We start from the raw sequence: 22,279 nt of genomic DNA, 5'->3' as shown, positions 1-22,279 counted from the left end.
CCGACGCGCTCGCCCACACGCGTCCTGCTGCGGCGGCGGCGGCAGCGAGGTAAAGGCCGCTGAATTATTGATGAGATCGGCCTCTGTTCCTGGAAAGGCGAGGGGGGGAGGGGTCCGCTTTCAGAAACCCAGGCTGCCTCTCGTCCGGTTCTGACCCGTCCATCTAGGCCCGGCCTCGGCCCGTGCACGCGTGCTGAGAGAGAGACTCTGTGTAGCAGATTCTACCAAAAATTACAAAATTAGAGTAAACACTGAGAAATCTGTGCAGGTAACGTTTTAATTGATATAAATAATTTTAAAGAGTCTAATTAAAGATACTGTACAGTAGAAGTGTCTGGGCGTTGCTTCGCGGTGGATGTGTCATCGCGTCTCTCGCTGCAGCCCCTGCGTTCTTCAGCTCTAAGTGTTCCACTTTGCCCTGAAAGTGACAAGAAGATAACGGTCCAGTGACACATGGTTTCCATTACAGCACACGCCGATACATACAGCACGCACATATACACAGCGTAATGGGCCTGTGTACAGACAACAACAACAACAACAAAGAGTGAGTGCAGCTGTGAAGGTTGAAGGATTGAAATAGAAAATAAGGGACAGGAGGAGAGTGGCATCAGCTTATCATTAATAATAGATGCCACAGCCATCTATTACTGATGGATTAGCCAAGCCTGCCCCATTTGTAGACTAACAACGGCAGAAGATGGAGCTGGATCTGGGGTCGGAGCCAAAGTGTGGCACCACTGAAGGCACCTGTGTGTGTCTGTGGAGCTCCTCCAGTGTGTGCTGTGCTCTGCTGCCTAGTTCACCAGCTCTTATGGCTGTGACGACAATGCTTTATTTCATATGCTTGACCAGTTTGTGTGTCAAAGACGGCCGTCCCCAGCTACCAATGTCCTCAGATTGCCTGCTTGGATCTCAGCGTATCCAATGTCTTTCAATGGACTCTGTATCTCTCTCCTCCTCCATCCTTCCATCCTTCCTCTGTCTCCTTTTCTGTCGTCTGTCAGATAGCAGCGCTGAGGTGCCAGCTGAGCCCTGTCTGAGGTTCATTTCTGGGTTGAATTAGTGTGAAATGGACATATGGAATAGGTAGACAAAGCATGACATTAAGCCGGGATGAGAGCGAGCGAGAGTGATGGGCCCCCAGGCATCGGTGCAGAGGAGCAGGGCTGAAATGGTCTGTGTGCTTCAAATGCACTTAAGATCAATGATAATTTAAGCAGGTGTTGTGAGTTATCAGGTGTGAATAAGATGGCATCAAAGTGTCTCGGTAAATTAGTCACCATGAGATCTTTGTTGCAGGTCATAGTCTTTCTCTTCCCCTCAGTATCAGTGGTGAGAAGCAGAGGCTTACATTGACAAACAAGTCAACAGGTCAGCATAAAGACATGTCTAGTTAAACGTGAAGCTAGAGCATTGATAAAGAGAAGCATATACAAATTTTTGCAGAAATATTGGAACCTTAATAAAACTGGAAGACATTGTATGATATTCAGAATAATGGTAGTAATATTAATATATAATGGACACACAATTAAGAATAGAACAATTTATAATCTTTATAACATAAGTGAACATTATCAGAAAAAATGAAAAACTTGACAAAGCTCAAATAAGAAGTACAATGATTTCCTGTACATTTAAAAGAGACAGTTAAAATGAACCTGGAATAATGTCTTGGGGAATTGTTCTGTGAAAATATATTATTATTTAATCAGACATATAAAGAAGGGAGACAGGCTGAGTTTTTCGTGCGTTTCCACTAAAGCGATCCACTAGGTGGCAGTAGTGCACCTTGAAGTTGATGCTATTCCACATAGAAAAATAAGATAACACGTAAACTAACATATGTCATATTCACGTGTATATGTGCTTATAAACATTACTTCATACGTAATATTTTAATGTACTACGATGTCAGGCTCTGTTTAAAAGAATTACATAGCGCCCATTCCCTGTTTGAGGGAAAGTGAGGCGCAGCAGTAAAAAGCAAACTGCTCTTTTTGGCTTATGAGACTTTCCGTCCAACAGGCTCCGCCTTTGCCTATATAAGGCGGTCGCGCAGCCTCTGTAGCTCTTCTCCCACGTTCACCGGAGCTGCTGCTTGTCTGGAGTCCAACTGTCAAGGTAACGTGAGTTTAACTAAGTTTAAACGTATGTGATGATCTTCTACAACTACGAACCCTACTCTTAAATTGTCTTCTTAGTTTTAATGGTGACGTTTAAACGTACTAATACCTGTAGAAGCGGGACGTTAGTAATGTAAGGTGTTGTCTGCTGGAATGTCTACGTAGCGTAGAAACGTACGTTATTTTAGTCGTACGTAATTTAACTACGGTGTATTTGCTGTACGTGGCTCTGTTGCGCTGAAGGCGTTCCCGTTTCTGCTTGGACGTGAACTTGTCCCGCGGCGCCGCCAACAAAGAGCCACGCGGCCGCTCTTCAAGGCCGGGGCCTGCACTCGCTGCGCGCGCGCAGAACGAGCAGAACAAGCAGGTCCACGCGCCTCATGAGGAAATGAATTAGATGGAACTGAGTCATTGTGCTGGCTCGTCGGAATGAGCTTTGCTGCAGCAGACTGTCGAGGCGCAACCAGCCGTCAAGTGCAGCCGGCGCTCGAACTCTGCTGCGTTCAAGTCCGGCTGTGCACGTCGCACATGCACCGTGCACCATTGATTAATTTAACCTCGACTCACTAGAAGCAGATGTGCATAAAGGCTATCGATCCTCATCTGATGGTCATGTCTATGTAGTGATGCGTTCAATTGCATAGACATCGTTTGGAGGTAATGGAAGCGTTGAGGTTTCTAGGACTTTGGCCTCTGTCAATCCACGTGTACCAGATTGATTCCCTCTTGAAGAACAATTAGTAAGCAGTTAAGATACACCCTACTGCAGGTTTTAAGGCTACTAGAATTGTCTGAGAGCCACATTAGATAATTCAGATTACTGTAAGAGGCACAGATTATACATGAGCCCCTGGCCTTGGATGTCACAACTTGGATGACCTGAAAAGTGAAAGTGGCTGTTTTTAGCAGGTGCATGGTTGACATAGTTTTTTTTTGTTTTTTGTTTTTTTTTTTCCTCCCCTTTGAACATTGTCAGATTCAATTTTAATCTAATCTGGTTTGTTGGTGTTCAGTTTCTATTACATTAGTCTATTTGTTTCCAGTGTCTGATTAAGACAAACATGAGCTTGCGTTCATGTCTTTATAGTAGGAACTAAATTATATGTTGTAGCTTTTCCAAAGAAGTCAATTAATTGACATGTGCTGCGTTCAAACTACACACTCTGCCTAGTGACCCACAGTGAGGCTAAAGCTCTTTACTCAGTGGGTGGAGCGTATGCGCTTGTGGTGCGTTTCATTGAGAGCCACACTAACCTGGGCAGTGTCGTCTGGACGCGACCTGTGCAATGGGGTCGGGGGCCTCTGCGGCCAGCCCCGCGGCCAGCTGTGACGGGTGTACCGCGGTCATGTGCGTGAGCCCCCAGGTTTGCTTTCTGCTTCGCGTCGCTTGTCTTAATCCCCATTTCTCGTTTGATTTCAGAGTCATGGCTGATCTGAAGGAGCGCACCTTTATTGCCATCAAGCCCGACGGTGTGCAGAGGGGCATCATTGGCGAGGTCATCAAGAGGTTTGAGGCCAAAGGCTTCAAGCTGGTGGGCATGAAAATGCTGAGTGTAAGTACAGTTACTTTAATGTCTTATGTCATATTTAGCTAACATGGCACATGGTGGTGAATGTACTCGCTGACATCCGGTGCACTGATTAGCCTACTTGTCTATTCCTGCCTGCAGCACAACTAATTAGCCCTGGGTCACAGGTACCTGATCCTCTAACCTCTGATCTGCAGCAGTTACTATCCAACGTTGCCATTTAATTGAGCTTCAGTTTTATTTCCCATCATGCATTAAATGTAACTTTCCCTCATCGTCTGGTCTGTCGCCAGAGTAGATTATTGCTTATGGCTCAATATAAACGCGCGTGTGCTCGGTGACTCAGACGGAGGTGAAAGTAAAACGGGAGCATGTTAACTGTACCCTTGACTGTGAAACTAACATATTTGTCTACTGTGCTGCAGGCCAGTCAGGACCTCCTTCAGCAGCACTACATCGACTTAAAAGCAAGACCATTCTTTCCTACCTTAATCGCCTACATGAGCTCCGGTCCAGTGGTTGCCATGGTAAGAGACGGTACACGTGCGATTCCTGTTGAACAAGATAAACTGTGGGAGATGAGTTGCAGAACAGCAGCTCACGTCATCTCTAAACCTTTGTATTGCAGGTGTGGGAAGGTAAAGGTGTGGTAAAGACTGGCAGAGTGATGCTGGGTGAGACTAATCCTGCTGACTCCAAGCCTGGAACCATCAGAGGAGACTTCTGCATCGACGTTGGAAAGTGAGTGTAATTGGAGTTTTGTTGGACTCCATACAGATCATCTACAGCAATGAGTGAGTTCAGAGGGTTTATTGATCTTTTTTTGTTCCTACAGGAACATCATCCATGGCAGCGACTCAGTAGAGAGTGCCAACAAGGAGATTGCCCTGTGGTTTAAACCAGATGAGCTGGTCTGCTACACCAGCTGTGCCTATGACTGGCTCTACTGAGCTGGCCTGGCTCCTGCAGTGCTCCTACACTGGCTGGACACCACTTAACTCTTGCCTATGATTTCATGTAGCCTAGTGGGGACCAGAACCTGATGGGTCTTCAGATCAGTTTTCCTCACATCCTCCTGTCATCATACTGTACGTACCTACCTGGGATCTGGCCTCAATGGAGGCCCACATCTGGTTCACTGTCATTTCTGCATTCCTTTGGGACACTTTACATTCCTGTAATGTCCAGTGACTTTACTGTCAGTTTTGTCAAGTGATCTGCTTTCCAATAAAATTCATAACCGAATTGTGCCATTTGCTACATTCAAAGTGTATGCTGTGTAAATCTGTGATGCCAACTCTTGGGAATGCATGTTATGGTTCAATCAGTAATGTGCTACAACACTAAACAACCTGGACTGCGTAAACTTTGAGAATCTTTGTCACTGTTGCTGCGGCTAGAGTTACACTCTATTACTGCAGGTTAGAAAAATGCACGCATTCAGCAGTTTTTACTTAACAAAATATTGGAGCTTGTTGCACTGGTAGAGGAAACTGTTATAGCACAGGTCATTGGATGTTTTACTTGCTTCTCCTGATTGCACAACATCACTGGTTACATCATCAGATCCTGGGGAGGATTATTTGAGGCATAATCTGTGATAAATTGAAGTTGGTAAATGGGTGTTTTCCCCCACTCCTCTCTTGCAGTCCATTTTCTCAACTGGTTTTAATCTTGACACAGCTGTACATATGTAGCACTTGCAGTATATTAATGTGAAAGGGAAACTACGCCATCGGTTGTCGGAGTAACATAGCTGCACTTAGTGGTGAAGCGCAGGGGCTTGTGGGTAATGTCAGAAGACAATGGAAAGAATGGGAACTTATCCTGGTCGTCATCTCCACCTGGCAAACAACTGCCCAGAGATGACGTTAGGGAGGAGCACGAGCCCTTGGCCGTCTAGGATTAAAACTGAACCAATGCGGGCTTGACAACCTTAAAAAGGTATGTTTTAATACTTACTTTTTTCAGGCAAAGTTACACATTATGCATTTTCACATCTTGTTACTGTGTTGTAAATTTTTGCCATTATTTCCTTTGTTCATTTAAAAAAAAAAACATTATGGTTATTTTTGAGTAGGAACATACCAGGTGCTACTTTTTGTGCCTGTTTTCTTTAGTAACTTAAAAGTTCAGGTTGATAAAGTGTTCTGGCCATAAGTAATAAGTAGTATATAAAAACTTGTATTCACAAGAAATTAAGTTTCCCCAAAAAGAAGTGAAGGTTTCACAGTTGCCCACAACTGACCCCCTGTATGTCTTGTTAATTTTGCAGAATAAGTCTTTCAATGACGTCAATGAAAAGGCAATGTACCAATAGGCCAGTGATCACGTAGTCACTTTTATTTTTTGTTCACAGAATGAAACACCAATAAGAACAGCATCTTTTATCAGTTTCGAAGAAACGACAGAAGCTGATAGAGACTGAATGGAGAGTATGAATGAATTGTTAAATTTGTTTCTATTTTAGTGTGCTATATAAAAGTTAAAGTACTTAATAGTTGTGCATCCATCAACTGTAAATATTTTACTTAGTTCATCAAAAATTTTAGCAGCTTTTCCTCCCCAGTTTCATAAGGCCTTCTTTCCACCTCTCTGGAAACGCAGGGAGGACACGGCCCCCCCTGGAGTCCCTTCAGGACTGTTGTGTGGTTCAGGAACCGGCAGTGCCCAGGATTTGATCATGAGGTCTGCACACCTTGCGACTTACGCTCATCGTCTTACCCAGTACACCACTGAGGAACCCTTCACATCTGGAGCAGCGTTCAGCGCGCTTTTAAAGCTACACTTTGAGAGCTGCGTCTAAAAGTTGATATAATCATGCAAGATTTGAACCCACAACCTGACAGCCTCACAACAGCCGCTTTACTCTGTGAGCCACCGCTTTTGGTTCATTGTGCCTCTTTATATTCAGCACTTGAAATCACAACCTGACATCTCAGCAGTCTTTTAACCTTTGAGCTATTGCCCTGTTTGCTTATAAAGTGTTTGAGGTTGTATTTACAGTTTGCATAACATGACAGCTAGCCTGAATGCAAAATGTTTCCTATCAATAGACACAACTCCACACATCAGTGTAAATGATCGTGCTGTCTGCATATGCATAAAAGAAAAAAAAAATGGGTGATGCAAAAAGTATCAGTATTTGAAGTCATACATTTTTTTATTCAGTGTAAAAGTCAGATCATACAAAAATCACCAGATGAACTTTCACAGACATGCGGAAACAGTTTGCAACGCTTGTAAACAAAGAAGCCATCCAATACAACCACTATTATGATCCAAACATTTGGCTTTATTTACAAAGTCTATCAAAGCTTGATCACAGCACAAATTTACCATATGAAAGGAAACTGGTATACACTATCAAAAAGATGTACAAACTTTAAACTGCAATCTAATAATGTACCTCAACGGTCAGTGTTAATATCAAGAGATTTATAACTATTAACATAGATTTTTTTTCATTTGTATCCAAAATAAAAAATTTTCACCATTACCCTCTTAACTCACAATTACTGTCAGACAATAGTAATCCCAATACAATAAGTAATTTTTATCAAATATATATATAGCACCACAATATAATGGTTAAATATAAGTGGGGGGTTATCACATACAAAAGACCCGTGTTAGTATTCAAAGAAGAAATCAATAGCTTCTTATCACTGCCTACAACAGATGGAACAAAGATTGGCCCAGAGAGAATTCTTAAACCACAAACAAACCACAAACTATGGAAGCTCATCACTACCAGAAAAAAAATCTAAAGTTGAAAAGACAAATAATATAATTGAATATTATGAAGTTGCTAAATTCAAAAAAGAAATTCTCATTTAAATTAAGTTAAAGTTAAAATAATAGATAAGATAATGTTGTTTTTTTAATCACTTGTTTTAGGAAACTATTCATGCAAGTCTACCCTAATTCCTTGAGGCTGTAGTTTTTGCTGCAATTTACACATACTGCATTATATAAGGCAGCGTTATTTAACCTAGATTCATTGACAGAAACAGGATAAGCAAACTCAATACAGTTAGGCCGTGCCACAAAGTGACACTCCAAACATTAACCACACAGGTGAACAAATATAACATTTATGCAAAAACTGAACATTATTATCTAATAGAAAAGGGATTTGGAGGAGAATCTTGCCATTAGGCTCCATTAGTATAGTATTTTTTTAAAGGAAAATAACTACAGTAAATTCCTTATTACCTCAAATATTTTGCCTTTGTATCTCATAATCCTGCTTAGAATGTTGATTTCATGACATAAGCCTATCAACCTTTTTTATTTCTTAGTGGAAACGAGCTTCCATATGTTTGTGATCACACACAGAAGGAGAGAACACAGACAAAATGAAAACCAACCAATGACAGTCACAACAAAAAACAAGCCCAGCACAACATCGATACAATGTGCTCTGTTCTACATGCACTCACGTTATCAGTGCACCAAATCCCACACTGCTTTTATCTCCAGCGACTGATGATCAATCCTTTAGGTTACCAGTGATTGGAATTCAAAACATATTCCATGTTTACATTGGCGCTAAAGTTGAAAAGATTTAATTTGAATGTCTACAAGAAGTGAGGAACAGAAGAACCATAACAGTGTTGATTGTGCATTTGACTATTCAGGGAGCATCTAAAGGAGGGTAGCAGCAGTTAGTCTATAGAACAGTCCTTTTCCATTTGTTATACTAAGATATTAATTCACTTTGCTTAAAGAGTATTTTAATGCTTCATTCTGCCTCCTGACATCAGAAGGAAAATAACTCATGACAGATCCTAATATAAAACCCATCTGCTTCAAATGATTGTGAGACACTTTTAATGCTCATTTGGTCTTAGAAGCTTGAGTTTTTGTTGAGCATCGTAACAAATCAAATCAGGATACGAATTTAAAAAAAAACACACTGCTACAAACACATCTCACAGGACAATAAACTACTAGGAGGCAGATTAAACAGAGCATGAGAAATTAATCACGGAAGTATTAAATATTAAATTTAACATGAAGACAGACAAACGCTAGTTGAAATAAGACCTTTGTGTAAATGACGTAGATGCAAATAAGTGCCATAATAAGTATAATTTTATAAAAGGATCTGAAAACCAGATTATGTAATGTAACTACTACTATATTTTTCATCATAATTGTGAAAATTTTTTTTAACGATTTGGAAATTTTGTATCCAAATAAAATATTACGGTAGCAGTAACAACAGTAGCAAAAGAGTTAATTATTTTGTGGAAAATAAGCAAATCTTTTTGAGAGTAAATACAACTCAAAAACATGCAGTTGCGTTAAGAAAATATTTTTATGCAAAGCATCAAATAGCCATTTTTTGGGGAAATATAATCTTCAGCCACTCCTATGATGGCAGTTATTCTGGCACTTTTTTGCTTCCACGGTATTGATGCACATAATGAACATGCTTTCAGCTGTTTGAAACCCAGATGATTTTCTGACTTGCTTTACAAAACAAAAGACACACATATTTCCTGAGAATTAAATTATGAACCTTACTGGTAGAAAGAGAAGTTATAGATCTTTTACCGTCACTGAGAAGTTAACATCTGCTCTGCATTTCAAGCCTTTGGCCATACAGTGAGATTTTCTGTATATGAACCCTTACGAAAAATCACAGTAATACAATATCATTTTTTTAAATCATCTCTCATCTTAATTATATTAATGTAGTGATCATGACATTTGTGGGTAATATATGTTTTAACACAGCAAAATAATATTGGATTTCTTTCTATTGCATATCATTCAAATTAGAAGACTACCTCATGTGCTGTGATAACATTCTTCTGTTTGGTGTCTAGTCTTAATATGGAGCTTTTTAGGTAATCATTTGCATACGCTAACACACTGCCATAGTCTATTTCCCACTCTTGTTTTAGCTGAACATGGCTAGCATCAGGAGGTAGTAGATAAACAGCTGCAAAAATCTAGCTCTATGTAGAATGAAAGAGGAGGAATCTTATTATTTCCACGGCCAGGCATGGCATCTGAAATATCACAATTCTCTGAAACATTATAATAATGAGGCATATATATTTATATATATATATATTGTTTATATAATGTATAGAATCTATGTATTTATGCCACCTCTGGTTGTCCTTTAAGAATGCTGCCCTCAGAGACTTTTGGAAAAGCAGTGCATTGTTCATGTTTCAATATTAATGACAAACTTGTTTTTCTGCGGCTCAGGTGACTCGTGAACTAGCTTGCATACATATGGCTCTGACACAAGATGGACTGAAGCAAAAAAGTTTTTTTTGCATATTACTTCTAATAAAATATTTAACACATTCATTATTGCATTCAGACAACAAAATTGCTTGGTTAAGAGTGTTTAAGGAAGCCAACCCGGTATCTTTGAAAACAAAGAGCTTAAACTAGCTGTTGATGTGCTGAGTGTGTGGAGGGATGAGTGTGCCACGTTTTCACTGTTAAATCACATTAAGTGCTGAATTCACTTCAGTCATCCATCAGGAAAACATTACATTTGCTAATTTTGCTCATGAAGTTTTTGCTTTACTGTTTAAAGGGATAGTGACACCATCCAGCTAATATGAATGTGGATAACGCAGATGCTGTGTTTCTGCCATTTAGCTCAAGATAATTGTTGAAAGTATGTCCGTGTTAGAAACAGGACTATAAAAAGTGTGCTTTGGCTGACACTTGGAGTGCAACATCGGTTGTTGTTGCCAGCTTCACACGGCTGAGGCTCCTCCCCGACAGCAATGAAATCCAATCTGGAAAGTACAATGTATGTATTGTTTGGGTTGGACAATGGGAGAGACATGCCAGAGTTGACCCTATAATACCAGTAAGGTTTCTCTTCTACACAACATACACTGCTGCTTACTTACACTCACTATTTAAAGTTGCTACTCGTTATTTCTTTAAAAGTAGGATCTAAAGGAAAACTTTGTATAGCTTCATGAACATTACAGCACATTTCTTCATGGTCCTTTATTGAGGGCTCGGTAGCACTGCTGAGTTTTTGCTGCAGCAGTTGCTAAAGCTTGTGGTTTATGTGGGATTTGTAGCTACCTCTAGCTGAAATTTAGAAATGAAAACCATAATATCAACCAGATACATGCTGCAACACCCACTTTATACAATTTAATGTAGGTCTGATGGAATGTGGAATGTAGATTTTGTATTTACATCTGCAAACCTGTTTTATTTCGGGGTAGATCCTAAAGTGTCCATATGCCACTTTACTGTTTTAATGACAAGACAATTTTTGAAATTGAATGTATTAATTAGAAAGTTACTGCAAATATTTTTTGCATCCCTTCAAAAATAATATTTCAGTTGCAGACTTGGTTGCGCTTCAACTATGGGTATCATTTCTCTGAGTTTAATGAGAACTGGGCTAAAGGCAAAGCAGCAGTATGGATTTAACTCTTTATCTGTAATATTAGAACCAGAAATTAATGCAGCTGTGTAAATCCTCAACTGACCAATAATTGTGAGCAGCACTGTGCTAGGATCTTCAAAAACCCTGGATTTATTCTATGTGATCCTGTTTGAATATGTCTCCACTTATATGAATATAATCACTTTTATGAAACTATGCACATTATGTTTCTCACACAGCCAGCCAAAAGTGTAAATGCAAAAAAATATTAAAGACAAAAAACAAAACGTCATAATTACAAAAGAAAGAAAAACTTCAAGTACTTTCAACAACATAAAAGTCCACCCGGCAATATTGTTCAGAATTAGAATATACACAACTGTGTTCCTGTTTAAGCCAGCCTTCTCTCGTCAGGCCGTTCAGTGGCTGACTAATAACCTGAAAACAAACTAAAACAAAAAAAAAAAAAAAAAAAAAACTTAAGACCTGGCTCAATAAATGGTTGTCACAGTTTCTACAGGTCTCTGTGCGTGGCCCAGATTTTGGCAGAGGCTTGATAGGCTTGTGTCGACTTGCAGGACCGCTCATTTCTGGCGAAAGAGGGCTGTTTTTGTTATCCATCAAATATCTCATCTGGTTGGAGAGGAAAGCCAACGCTGCATCACCTCCAGGTGGTGCAAAAGTGAATGCCCAAATATCTGTGACCGAGGCACAACCCAGGGTGTTCTCCGAGCCCTTGGTGGGCGAGTATGAGCACACACAGCTACGAGGGCAAGAGAGAGTTCAGAAGGACGCTTCTTTTTCAGAAGCATGACTCCTTTCCTTGTTCTCACAATTGCCATTTCCTGTACGGACTCCAGCGGAGACTTGTAGCATTGGTCTAAGTGTGTGATTCCAGGATACTCTTACTCCACATTCCTGATGCTTACTGGGGCTTTCCAGATGTGTATCCTGTCCTGTGTTCTCGTGCTCTGTCCTGACTCTGTGACCTCAGGGCTCCTGTTTGATGTAGTAGCTGCCCGAGCCATTGCTTTCCTGATCAGAGGTGCCTTGTGAGAAGGTAAACTCGTCCACCTCCGCTGCCTCATCCTTCATTCGCAGAAGAGACTCTAAAGACAGGGACGGAGACAGATAAGAGAGAGAACAGCAGCACAGATGAGCCAATGGTGTTCATGCACTTGATATTATGGACAAACCTTTGTCATTGTCGCACATGTAAATACTACTACTAAAACTACTACTAGTACTACTACATGCATGACAGGAAAACTACAAAAGACAAGTAGCTGCTATTAAATAAAACAAAACATGCGTTAATCTGCTTCAAAGTGAAACAAAGGACGGGTAATGCCAAAACTAAATTCTATAAATCAAATGAAGAGTGTAATACCAGTCTAAACCTGTACCAACATCAGGAAACATTCATGACACAACAACAGCAAAGAACGCGTGAATAAATGTCGATTTATTGGTAGAAACTGGCGCATCAGCAGCATCCAGCTGACCTTGTAAGCATAACTCAGAGACCTGCCCCATGTTAATAACACCGAGCCTCAGAAGGCCCAGCCTGGTGCTGGTTTGGTTTTATCTTTAGGTTTACTTTACCTGTTTTATGGGTTTGATGGAGATGCGTTCGGGGCCAGGGCCGAGCTCGCCCCTGGGCAGGATAAGGGGGCGGACTCTGCTCTTCATCCCCCGAGAAGCTGCTCCTCCTCCTGCCTGCCTGACTGAAGGGCCGTCGACCAACAGGAATCTTCCTCTCTAAACACCAAGCCAGACTCAGGTAAGCTACCAGGGGCTTATTACACACAGGGTTGTGATTTCAACTGGAGAATGTTTCGTAACGTTCAGATCGTGTGTCAGGAAGAAAAGATAAGAAGGGTCAGATCTTAAGGTGAAGTTTTGAATTTACCTCACTGTTGCCACTTGATGCCGATCTGAATAAGCCCCTGGTAAGCTATACTCAGACTGCCAGACCCAACTAAGCAGATGCACTGTCAGCAACAATCTACAGCAAATGTATGAAAGGCTGTGGTTGCCAATATTTAAATTAATTAAGTTATTACATTTTTTGAAATACTACGAATTTTGAAGAATGACAACTTGAAACTTAATATTCTTTACACAAAATGATATCTAAAATATTAAAATTTTCAAACTGTTTCCATTATAGTTAAACTGTAAATAGATTATAATTGAAACTAATTGATGTTTTTGATCAATCAAAAGCACAACCACCTGAACAACACAAATTAAAATTTAATTATTGATAGCCACAGACTTCAATATCAACCATTTTGCCACAAGGTGTACATTTGGACCTACAGAGCTTCTGCTTTTGTATACCTCAAGAAACTGCAACACTAAAAGAAAAGATCTATCCCTTTTCCAAGTGTCTTGGTATGACTCAAAAAGGCACTAGATCAAACCTTTGACTACCTCCTTAAAAGAGACACAGAATGCCCAAGAAGTATCCCAGAGACACCAAACAGGTGACCAGAAAGACAGCAGCAGTGGTATCACCACAACAGCTGCCAGTGATGACACGAGACTCAAGAAAAGGAGAAGGTGTAGAAAGAGGAAAGAAACCAATTAAAAGCATATGAAGGATTGCTTACTTTTCTTTTGGCCTTTGTACTGCTGAGCCTTTTTCTTCTGCTTGGGCACAGACGGAGGCATGTCCCTGCTACCTGATAGACAAAAGTAAAACTTTTCAAATGCAATTCTACAGAAATATATAACACAATGAAGATATACAACACAAATGAAGCATTTAAATTTTAACTGTTTAAAAAGAAGCAATCATAGATAAGATCTCATGTAATCACAAAAGCACAACAAGCCTTACTCTGTGAAGCAGGAGGTTGGAGCTGGTAGCCTGTCAGCTGACACCATCCAACAGGGTAGAGGTCAGGTGACTCACAGTCCACCCACTGGTCATACTCGTCTTCCCAGCCGTCAAAGTGGATCCTCAGTAGCCGGTGCACAATCCTAGTCACTGTGGCAACACACACCAGCCGCGGCTCCATCAGGTCAACAGCCTCCAGTTTCATGCCTTGTCGAAAGCCATGATTAGGAACCTCCTAAAGAAAGACATCGCCAAAACTGACTTGTAAATACACAAAACACTAATAAATCTCATTATTTCAGACAGAAATCAATAATAGTAATCATGATCATAGAGTGACTTAAAATACAAGTTCTGAGCTTACCTTGTTAAATAGCTTGACAGGAGCAGCTATTGAACCTGATTCTCTGAGGTAGTCAAACCATTTAAATGGCAGTTTAGTGTACCCTGGGTAAAAGAGTCAGCATTGACACCAGGATATTGACAAATTACATTAGTTTTTCAAACTGCTTCTACCTGATAAGCTTTTTTAGTGGGAGCAAATGCTCACATTCTAAGAATTAAAATAAACAAAGTATGTGAAGAACCTCTAGGGGGTGTGAGTTCAATGTTGTTGATTTCACAGAAGCCAGCAGGAAAGATGGAGGGGGAGGTGCCATGGTAGCAGAACCAGTCTGAACCGTCCACTGCCTCGGAACCATCAATCCCGATCATGAGGAACCCATCTGCCAAAACCTAAAAAGCAGAGAAAGGATGTTCATTTGGAGAAATAAATAAAAACGGCACAACGACATTGTTTAAATTAATAAACTTGAACACTTACCTTTCTTACAGTTGCTACACATATAGCTGAGAGATTGAGGGGGTCGATGGCTTCTAACTTCATCCCATCTTTAAACCAGTCCTTATTCTGGTCCACTTCTCTTACCTGATACACAGGCAAAAAACAAATGTTTTGCTAAAATTTATTCTAACACTACAACACATTTTATCACTATTCATTATCATAAACTAAGTTTTTATATTACCTTTTGGAAGAGCTGTGCTGGAGCATCAACTTGACCGTCGGTTTTCTTTGTGACATCTGAAAAAAGTAAGTAACAGAAGAAAATGGCTCATTAAGCTAAAGGAGAAACCGAGAGTACACTCCTAAAAATAGATGCATTAACATTGAATCCTTGACACAAACAGTGTAGGTCATCTGTATTCTGAGGCATTTAAGGACAAAAAAGAATATTTCTAATTAGGCATTTATGTATGACTTAGTTTATAACTTTCCCAAACTCACCAGATCTTTTGAAGCGGTGTCCAATGCTTCGTGACCAGCCGATATTATGGATTAGGGGGCTATACATGTGGCACCAAAAATCATCTGACCCATCCTGGCTCTCCTCATAGACCAGCCTGAGGCGACCTCCAATAATCTGCTCCACTAGTGCCACCCGTGTCCGGCACAGGTAGTTTTTATCCACCACCTCCACCCGCATGAGCTTCTTAAAGGGGAACTGCAAATTCTCATGTACCTGCAACAAAGAATCATACAGATGCTTAAAAAACAAACCCTAAAAAAACACTATGTACTGTGGAAAAATTATTAAAGACATTCAATTAACATAATACAAATATTAGTCTCTTTAAAGAAAGAACTGTGCATTAGAAAGATATATTTAATTCTATTTTGGCACAAGTGTGTCACCTTGTCATTAAATTCTGGTGGCAGTGTTTTAGCTCCAGTGAGACGCTTCACAAGAAAGGCTTTCCAGTTAGAGTACTTATGCTGTATGCCTGTGTGTGAGATTACAAAAATAACAATTACCACAACCCATCCAGGAATGCATATCAAAATGCTTAAGAGAAATAGAAAACAGTTTGACACAATGCTTACTTTTTGGAGGTACAAGGGGTTTGCCATTAGACGCACACCATCCCACCTGATGTATCTCAGGGATACACAGGTTACACCAAAAGTCTTTACTGGTGTCGCTGTCAAAGCCCTCATACCGTAAGAGAGCCTTGAACCCTGTGGAAAATGACGAGACAGTGCAGAGTTGACATTGTATCAGTGTCTATAAACATCTAAGCTCTTCAACTTCTGCAGCCAATGGTGCAGTCATTCAATGAAGAGTTGATGCCTCCATAGTTATTAATATCAGTACAAAGCACATGTTTGGGGAGACCAGCAGGAAGAAAAAAAGCTAGCAGTTTTAGGTCAACATATAAAATATGTGTGTGACAAATATTCATAATTAATATTGCATAATGTCATAATGATAGGACAGGTCACCTGCAAGCTTAATGATTTCTGCTATCCAGTAGACCTTAGTGGAAAGATTGGTATCAGAGTTGAGAACTTCAATCCTAACACCTTCTTGTACATCTTCCCAGCATAACCCCATAGGGGCCTGAAGCACAGAAGAGACAGTAAGGTTATTTAGTTCAGAATGAAAAAAATACTAGATCAGTTATTACTTACGTGTTTGAAGCAGCTGACTGGAGCGCCGATTGTGTTATTGCTACAAATATACCGACCCCAGTCAAAGCTCTCTGCAATGACCACTGACAAAAACAACAATGTAAATTTGTAGTACATGTAAAAAGAGAAGCACTATTACCCTCCTACGTGGTGGCTGTATTTGGTTTAACATACCAGCTTTTGATTTGGCCTGGTTCTGCTGACTTGCTTGGTACTGGGCATAAGCTGCCAACTTGGCCATTAGAGGTTGCTTCTGTAAGACTTTTGCCTTTTTTGTTGGTGGTTTGCCCTTTCAAAATTACAGCAAAAATCAATGCTTGAGAAATTCCATAGTCATCTTAAATCGATGGGTTACAGTGAATTTATAACCTGGTTACCTGCAGCCGTGCCAAAATGCTTGCTTTTTTGGAGTTTGAGGAATAACTTCTAGAACACGACACACTGCAGAAGCGCTTGGTTTTGGAGTAAAATGCATCTCGTACTCCGACCATCCCGCACATCTCACACGTAGCTGTGACGAAAAGATAGACAAGTTACAAAACATGCTAAATCCGACTTGCATGATTAAACGCATATGTCAGAACCAGACCCAATCAACCTCCATGCACTAACCCATTCCAGCCTTGCCATCTGGATAGGTGTACACTTGACCATTGTTCTTGATGATAGGCAGACTGGCAGGAATGGAGGGCACCACTTCATCCTCGCTGTCATCTGAGCTGGAGCTACTGGTGGAGTCATCGCTGCAGCTGTCATAACCATCGAACATCCCGAACGAGTCTCTCCGCTTACGCTCTGGACGTGATGTGCGTTCAGCCTTCAAAGTCAGACAGTAACTAACCATTAAAACCTTAATCAATGCTAACATTTGCCAATATAACTGCAACTAACATATGTCTTTTATAACAAATGTCATGAATTGTAAATTACAGAAAAAATAAATGTTATGTGAAAAAACTCTGTCTACTAAGTTTAAGCTTATATATTTAAATGTCTTGTTGTGTTAGTCAACAGTATAAAGTCCAAAAATGAATATCACAGAAGATTATGAAAACGCATATTAGGACATTAAAAAACATATAGTTGTAATTTATCGTGATTTCTGCTTAAAAACTAGGCTATTTGGGCTAACGGCAAGTAATTATGAAAAGCCGGACTTCTGTGAGGAATATTTGTAGACTGAGAATAATCCGGAAAAGTGTATAAATGTTTACTATTGTCACAGCCTGCCTACTTCCTCCTTCGCTTTCAGCATCACAGCTGCTACTATCTGAATCCGCTTATGTGAGTTATTAAGCCTGCGATAAATCTCCAAAATTAGAGTGAGACTTGCCAGTCAGTTATTATATTCTAATCGTAATTTAAGGTTTACAACATAGCTAACTAACACAACAGCTAAACTAAGGGGCGGCCTTTTAGAAAAGCTCCTAATGCTACCTAACGTTAGCACAACTAGCTAGCTAGCGGAAACCAGTTTTTCCCGTTTTTATTCACACAAGCTAGCAACGCTTTTCATTTTCGTAGCATATTTATAACCGCAAACGTGCAACCAATCTAACCGTCAGTTTATTTTTTGTCTAAATTGTGTTTTTGGATCGCATTTCATTATTTCACGCTGGTTGAACAACTGGCTGCCTACGATAAACACACAACAACAAAGGAGAAGCGTTAGCCCAGGCAAATCCTCTGCACTCGGGAGGCTCGCGGCCCTAAAATGTTTTAAATGCACTCACCAAATCCCTTGTGTCTTCCATCAGCCCTTCATATAGATAACGTTCTAGTTAACTGTGCTGCCCAATGCGAATGAAACCCATAAACCAGGAATAAAGTGGGCTTTGGAATACCAAAGTCTAAATGAATACTACTGAGCAGTGTATCAACAAATTACTCTGCTGTTCTGCGCATGTGCGAGCGTAACCTACTTTCATGTGATTGGTCAATCCAGAATGGAGGTCATCGACCGATGCAGAAACAAAACACTGCGCTCTGCGATGGAAATGAGAGCTGAATGAAAGGTCTGTTAGATAAACTGCCTTAACCTTTTAAGATTGTTTCTGTTAAAATGTAAACGCTTGAACTTGAATCGTGCACAATTTCAAAGTAAAGACAGGCAGTTCTAGTGACGCAAAATAAATTCTTTATTATATTGTGCATTTGGTTACAGAAGTCAAACACTTTATCAGCTATCATTAGCTAGTGATACAGTAGATGCCACATTTTCACATTGAAAACCTAACTCAACAATACTGAATAATTTTTAAACTTGTAAAGCCTAATGCATAGACATAAACTCCAATATGCTTACAAGTATAAACAAAAATAAAAAAACATTACTTTTCACAAGCAGAAACCTCTGCTTCCACTGAGTCAGTTTTGTTTCAGTGTTCACTTTTTGAAAACAAAATACAGTAACAACACATTTAAGCAAAGCTCAAATAGCTAAAAACAGAGCAGCGTAACAAAGACTTGTATTGCATCAGCAATACAGTAGATATGGCTGGAACAAATGATGCACACTTGTCATAGAGGTAAGGCTTCAAGATGGGGAAATAAATGTGAGTCAAACAAGGAAACATCTTGTTGGAACAAATGGTGAGGAGTGGATGGCTAGTGCTAGAAAAAGAAAGAAAATGAGCCGTGGACACATTTGTTTAACTTATGGTTCATGAAGTCAGTTAAATTTCAGTCAGCATAGGAAAAATAGGTTTGTCTCTCTGTCTTTGGTCTCAGAGCAGCTCATCTTCAATGACATCATCAACGCTTCCTGAGATTGAGGCGACTTCTGGGATACAAAAGGAAAAAAACAGATCATTCTGCAGTGGCCACAGCAAACTATCTAGAATTAAAGGTTGGTGGACAATTGCACGTAGATTTATCAACCACGTAACAACAGTCAGCTGATGAGCCAACACTTGTCACTGAAGGTTGCCTCACTTCTCACTGTAGCTTTATAGCTTTGCTCCCTGGCTAAAAAAAGTGTCTAAACAGTGTCTAGTCTTACCTGATAAGCTGATACAGGAGAGACTAAGCTCTGACGATGCTCCTATCACATCATCCTAAAGTTACAAAAGAGATAAATATGTAAGTGTTTATGCAAGTAATCATACATTCCAGGATTAAACTGACACGGTAACCTGGGTCCTCCACTGTTAACTTTAGCTATATGTGGTCAGTGACTCACCAGCATCTTCTGCAGACACCCAAGGCCGTCACCGTCTGTCTTTCCGTTCTCTACTTCATGAAAGCTCACCGCATGGCCAAGGCGTATGAGCTCTTCACCAATATCTACAGTCTAAGTTCAAGATTTGTTGTTACTTGATGTGTCCCAGAAACAAGGGAAAAGACAAAAGAGACAAACAAATACATTTGTGATAAACTGTTATCTGACCCTGCCCTCGCTGTTGTCGTACAGCTTGGCATTGGGCCAGGAGGAGAGCTCAGAGTGGGAGTAGCTGCATAGTTTAGCCTGCAGGGGTCTCCAAGAGGCACAGTGAGTCAGTCGGTCAAATTCATCCAGGGCTGCTTCAGTCCACGTCTCTCCTGAAAAACAACACGACAAGAGTCTGAGAAATAAAAAAAAAAGTAATACAAAAAATAACTCTCACTTTGAATTATGATTTTGTTTCACCCATGCGTGTGATATGAGGAGATAGATATGACGGATTTACCTTTTGGTCTGACTCCTGCTAAGCTGCACTCAATAGCTTGGAATGGTAAACTGAGGAAGTCGCTTCTGAAATGATAAGGAAGCAAAAGCACATGCTGTTAATAATTCAGCTCTACTATTTGCACCTGATGCCACAAACAACATCATGTGCTACATAGCAGCAAATTGAAATAAAATTGAAACCCTGTTATCCCCACAACGTTCTGACTACAATATATTTAAGCAAAGATCATACCGCATCAGCATTCAAATATATAGAAAGCTATTTAGTAGACTATTGTGCCTGTTATTTGCCATGAAACTCTTAAATCATATTAATGATATAATTAGGGAATTGGATGCACCATGCTTTTTTTAAATAGAGTATATGTCTGCCTGCTGCCTTTATAGCTTAGCCTTGACATCTTCCTTCGTAACCCCCTCAAATGATAAATAAAATGTATCTTACCTCATGTGGCGGAGACTGTCTCTGGGTAGTTCCCCGTTGTCCCCAAAATCAACATAGTAAAGGTCCACTAGTCCAGAGCCCAGGACTCCCAGCACCCTGGCCCTGTTCCATGTGCCACGGTCACGATAAGGAGCAGCCACAATGTCTCCCACGACAATCGTCTCCACCCTTTGCTCCTGAGGGCCAGAAAGGCAAGAATCAGAATGCACAGTTCATCACAGGCACTGCACAGTTGCAGCTCTGTCCGACAATGGACATGTGGGCCTCAGAACTGGACTGTAACAATAGAAGAAGGTGGCCTGGTCTGATGAAACATCTCTTTTGCATCATGGCCAGTAGCAAAATAGGCAGGCACTAAAAATGGTGTTTGTTAGTGTCACATTATTGTATCTTAAAAAAAAAAAGTTACTATGGGGCTTTCACTGTTGTAAAAGCGGTTCATCTCCTCTGTCAGTTTGTCCAGCTGGAGGGAGCGCACTCCTAGTATCTGGATCCAGAAGTGATTTGGGTTCTCTGATGCAGAAACATAAACTTCCAGATGTTCGTCCGGTTGGAAGCTCAGGTCTGGGCTGGGAACTGGAAAATAGTCAAAAGAATTACCTCTATGATAAAACACGGAGGCATGGACTAAGAATGAATGACAGCGAGAGGGAACTAACTTTCAAATTTGGAAACCTCAGAGAGCGAGTCTGCAGAGAAACTCTCCACCTCCTCTGTGCTGCTGTGTTGCAGCTCCTCCAGTTGGTCCAGAATAGATGCTGCTTCTCCTGCTGTTCCGTTGGCATAAACAAGTCCATTTTTATCAGCCTGGGAGTAAGGACCATTGTTGTTTAAAGCTACTGGTGCCTCAGTCTCTGTCCTGTCTGGTCTCTGCTTGGCTACAGTATGACCACGCTTCTGCCGTAGGGCAGACGCCTGCGAGATCTCTGTCCTGACCATCAAGTCCTCTCTGACTTTTTCAAGAATCAACTCCTGTAAAAAAATTTAACAAAAATGTCAGTTACATTATTTCTAAATAGCAAATGGACAAATAATGGAAACCCAGTACTCACCTTGGCCTGTTTCACCTCCTGTCTGGTCCCTGTGATTTTGACATTACCCTTTACTCCTGGACCATGTGTTTTCTCTTTGGAGCAAGACACCTTGGCTCCCGTGGTCCTGGTGATTAGTTTTATAGTCTCTCCACCGCGACCTGCAACACAGGCACGTGTAGTTTTAGTATTTGAATGTAAAATGACAAATAGTTGGAGAAAAACAGAACTGGGCAACTTATTAGGTTTTGATCAATGGATTATCTTTGCAGCTACCTATTATACGTCCAAAGGCGGTCTGAGGAACCTCCAAATCCTCAGTGACCGGTTCAGATTCGCTGATCAGGTTCTCCAAGAGGCAGCGGGCAAAAAGGATTTGCTCTTTAGAGCCCTGCAGCAGGAAACAAATGGTCGTCTTACATCCAGACTCTCCTGCATCCGTCAAAACCCTCACTTGGGCTCCAGATTTCTGGGTCACCTGAAAGAAAGAGAGCCGGAGATTTTCAGCTATTACACAGAGGTATAACTGGTCTTGTTAACTGAACGTTATATTGTCCATTTTATTGTCTACTGTGCAATTACATTATTGCCCAGTACTTAATTTTTTAAACAGCTTTTGAAATACTTACTGTATCCAAAAACTTGGCTCTGTGTCTGGACATGTTCCTATAAACTTCCACAGGAAGTGTCATCTTGGACACTTCAATGCTGGGGCCCTGACCTGTAAATGATAATTATGCATGACTGGACTGAAGGACTGA

The 22,279-nt window shown here is 40.6% G+C and overlaps 3 protein-coding genes and 1 long non-coding RNA gene across 8 annotated transcripts in view; 2 read left to right on the top strand and 2 right to left on the bottom strand.

Moving 5' to 3' along the window:
- The first annotated feature begins 1,997 nt into the window (after nt 1–1,997).
- LOC114845292 (nucleoside diphosphate kinase A2-like) lies at nt 1,998–4,903 on the top strand. The gene is made up of 5 exons (XM_029133155.3): nt 1,998–2,127; nt 3,550–3,682; nt 4,084–4,185; nt 4,287–4,399; nt 4,494–4,903. Exons 2-5 carry the CDS (start codon nt 3,554–3,556, stop codon nt 4,606–4,608), a joined length of 459 nt encoding a protein of 152 aa, XP_028988988.1. The 5' UTR covers nt 1,998–2,127; nt 3,550–3,553; the 3' UTR covers nt 4,609–4,903.
- Nucleotides 4,904–6,794: 1,891 nt separating this feature from the next.
- Nucleotides 6,795–18,278, bottom strand: mbtd1 (mbt domain containing 1). 2 transcript variants are annotated; one of them, XM_029133149.2, is made up of 17 exons: nt 18,106–18,278; nt 16,985–17,189; nt 16,750–16,883; nt 16,547–16,661; nt 16,373–16,455; nt 16,184–16,301; nt 15,785–15,919; nt 15,596–15,684; nt 15,188–15,422; nt 14,928–14,983; nt 14,723–14,827; nt 14,487–14,634; nt 14,264–14,346; nt 13,900–14,134; nt 13,670–13,741; nt 12,657–12,812; nt 6,795–12,160 (listed from the first exon to the last, which is right to left on the bottom strand). In XM_029133149.2, the coding sequence occupies exons 1-17, from the start codon at nt 18,124–18,126 to the stop codon at nt 12,042–12,044; spliced, it is 2,109 nt and encodes a 702-aa protein (XP_028988982.1). In that variant the 5' UTR covers nt 18,127–18,278; the 3' UTR covers nt 6,795–12,041. The 2 variants fall into 2 exon arrangements, with proteins under 2 accessions (XP_028988982.1, XP_028988983.1); XM_029133150.2 differs by lacking the exon at nt 12,657–12,812.
- The window catches only part of LOC129603439 (uncharacterized), an 8,239-nt gene continuing 3,565 nt past the window's right edge, over nt 17,606–22,279 (top strand). The window contains exons 1-2 of the long non-coding RNA XR_008693294.1: nt 17,606–17,656; nt 18,318–18,387. This is a non-coding gene — a long non-coding RNA (uncharacterized LOC129603439). The remainder of the gene's footprint in view (nt 17,657–18,317; nt 18,388–22,279) is intronic.
- tdrkh (tudor and KH domain containing) overlaps nt 18,487–22,279 on the bottom strand; it is a 5,998-nt gene continuing 2,205 nt past the window's right edge. For all 4 annotated transcript variants that reach the window (XM_029133153.3, XM_029133154.3, XM_029133152.3 and 1 more), the window contains exons 3-13: nt 22,148–22,239; nt 21,795–21,996; nt 21,540–21,679; nt 21,147–21,459; nt 20,897–21,063; nt 20,488–20,663; nt 20,041–20,105; nt 19,761–19,912; nt 19,554–19,664; nt 19,374–19,428; nt 18,487–19,154 (exon numbers count right to left, since the gene is read on the bottom strand). In XM_029133153.3, the coding sequence (XP_028988986.1) occupies nt 19,099–19,154; nt 19,374–19,428; nt 19,554–19,664; nt 19,761–19,912; nt 20,041–20,105; nt 20,488–20,663; nt 20,897–21,063; nt 21,147–21,459; nt 21,540–21,679; nt 21,795–21,996; nt 22,148–22,239 (1,529 nt within the window). In that variant the 3' untranslated portion in view covers nt 18,487–19,098. The remainder of the gene's footprint in view (nt 19,155–19,373; nt 19,429–19,553; nt 19,665–19,760; nt 19,913–20,040; nt 20,106–20,487; nt 20,664–20,896; nt 21,064–21,146; nt 21,460–21,539; nt 21,680–21,794; nt 21,997–22,147; nt 22,240–22,279) is intronic.

This window comes from Betta splendens, chromosome 19 (assembly GCF_900634795.4).
Source record: "Betta splendens chromosome 19, fBetSpl5.4, whole genome shotgun sequence".
NCBI lineage: Eukaryota > Metazoa > Chordata > Actinopteri > Anabantiformes > Osphronemidae > Betta > Betta splendens.
This window is presented reverse-complemented; position numbering and strand designations above follow the sequence as displayed.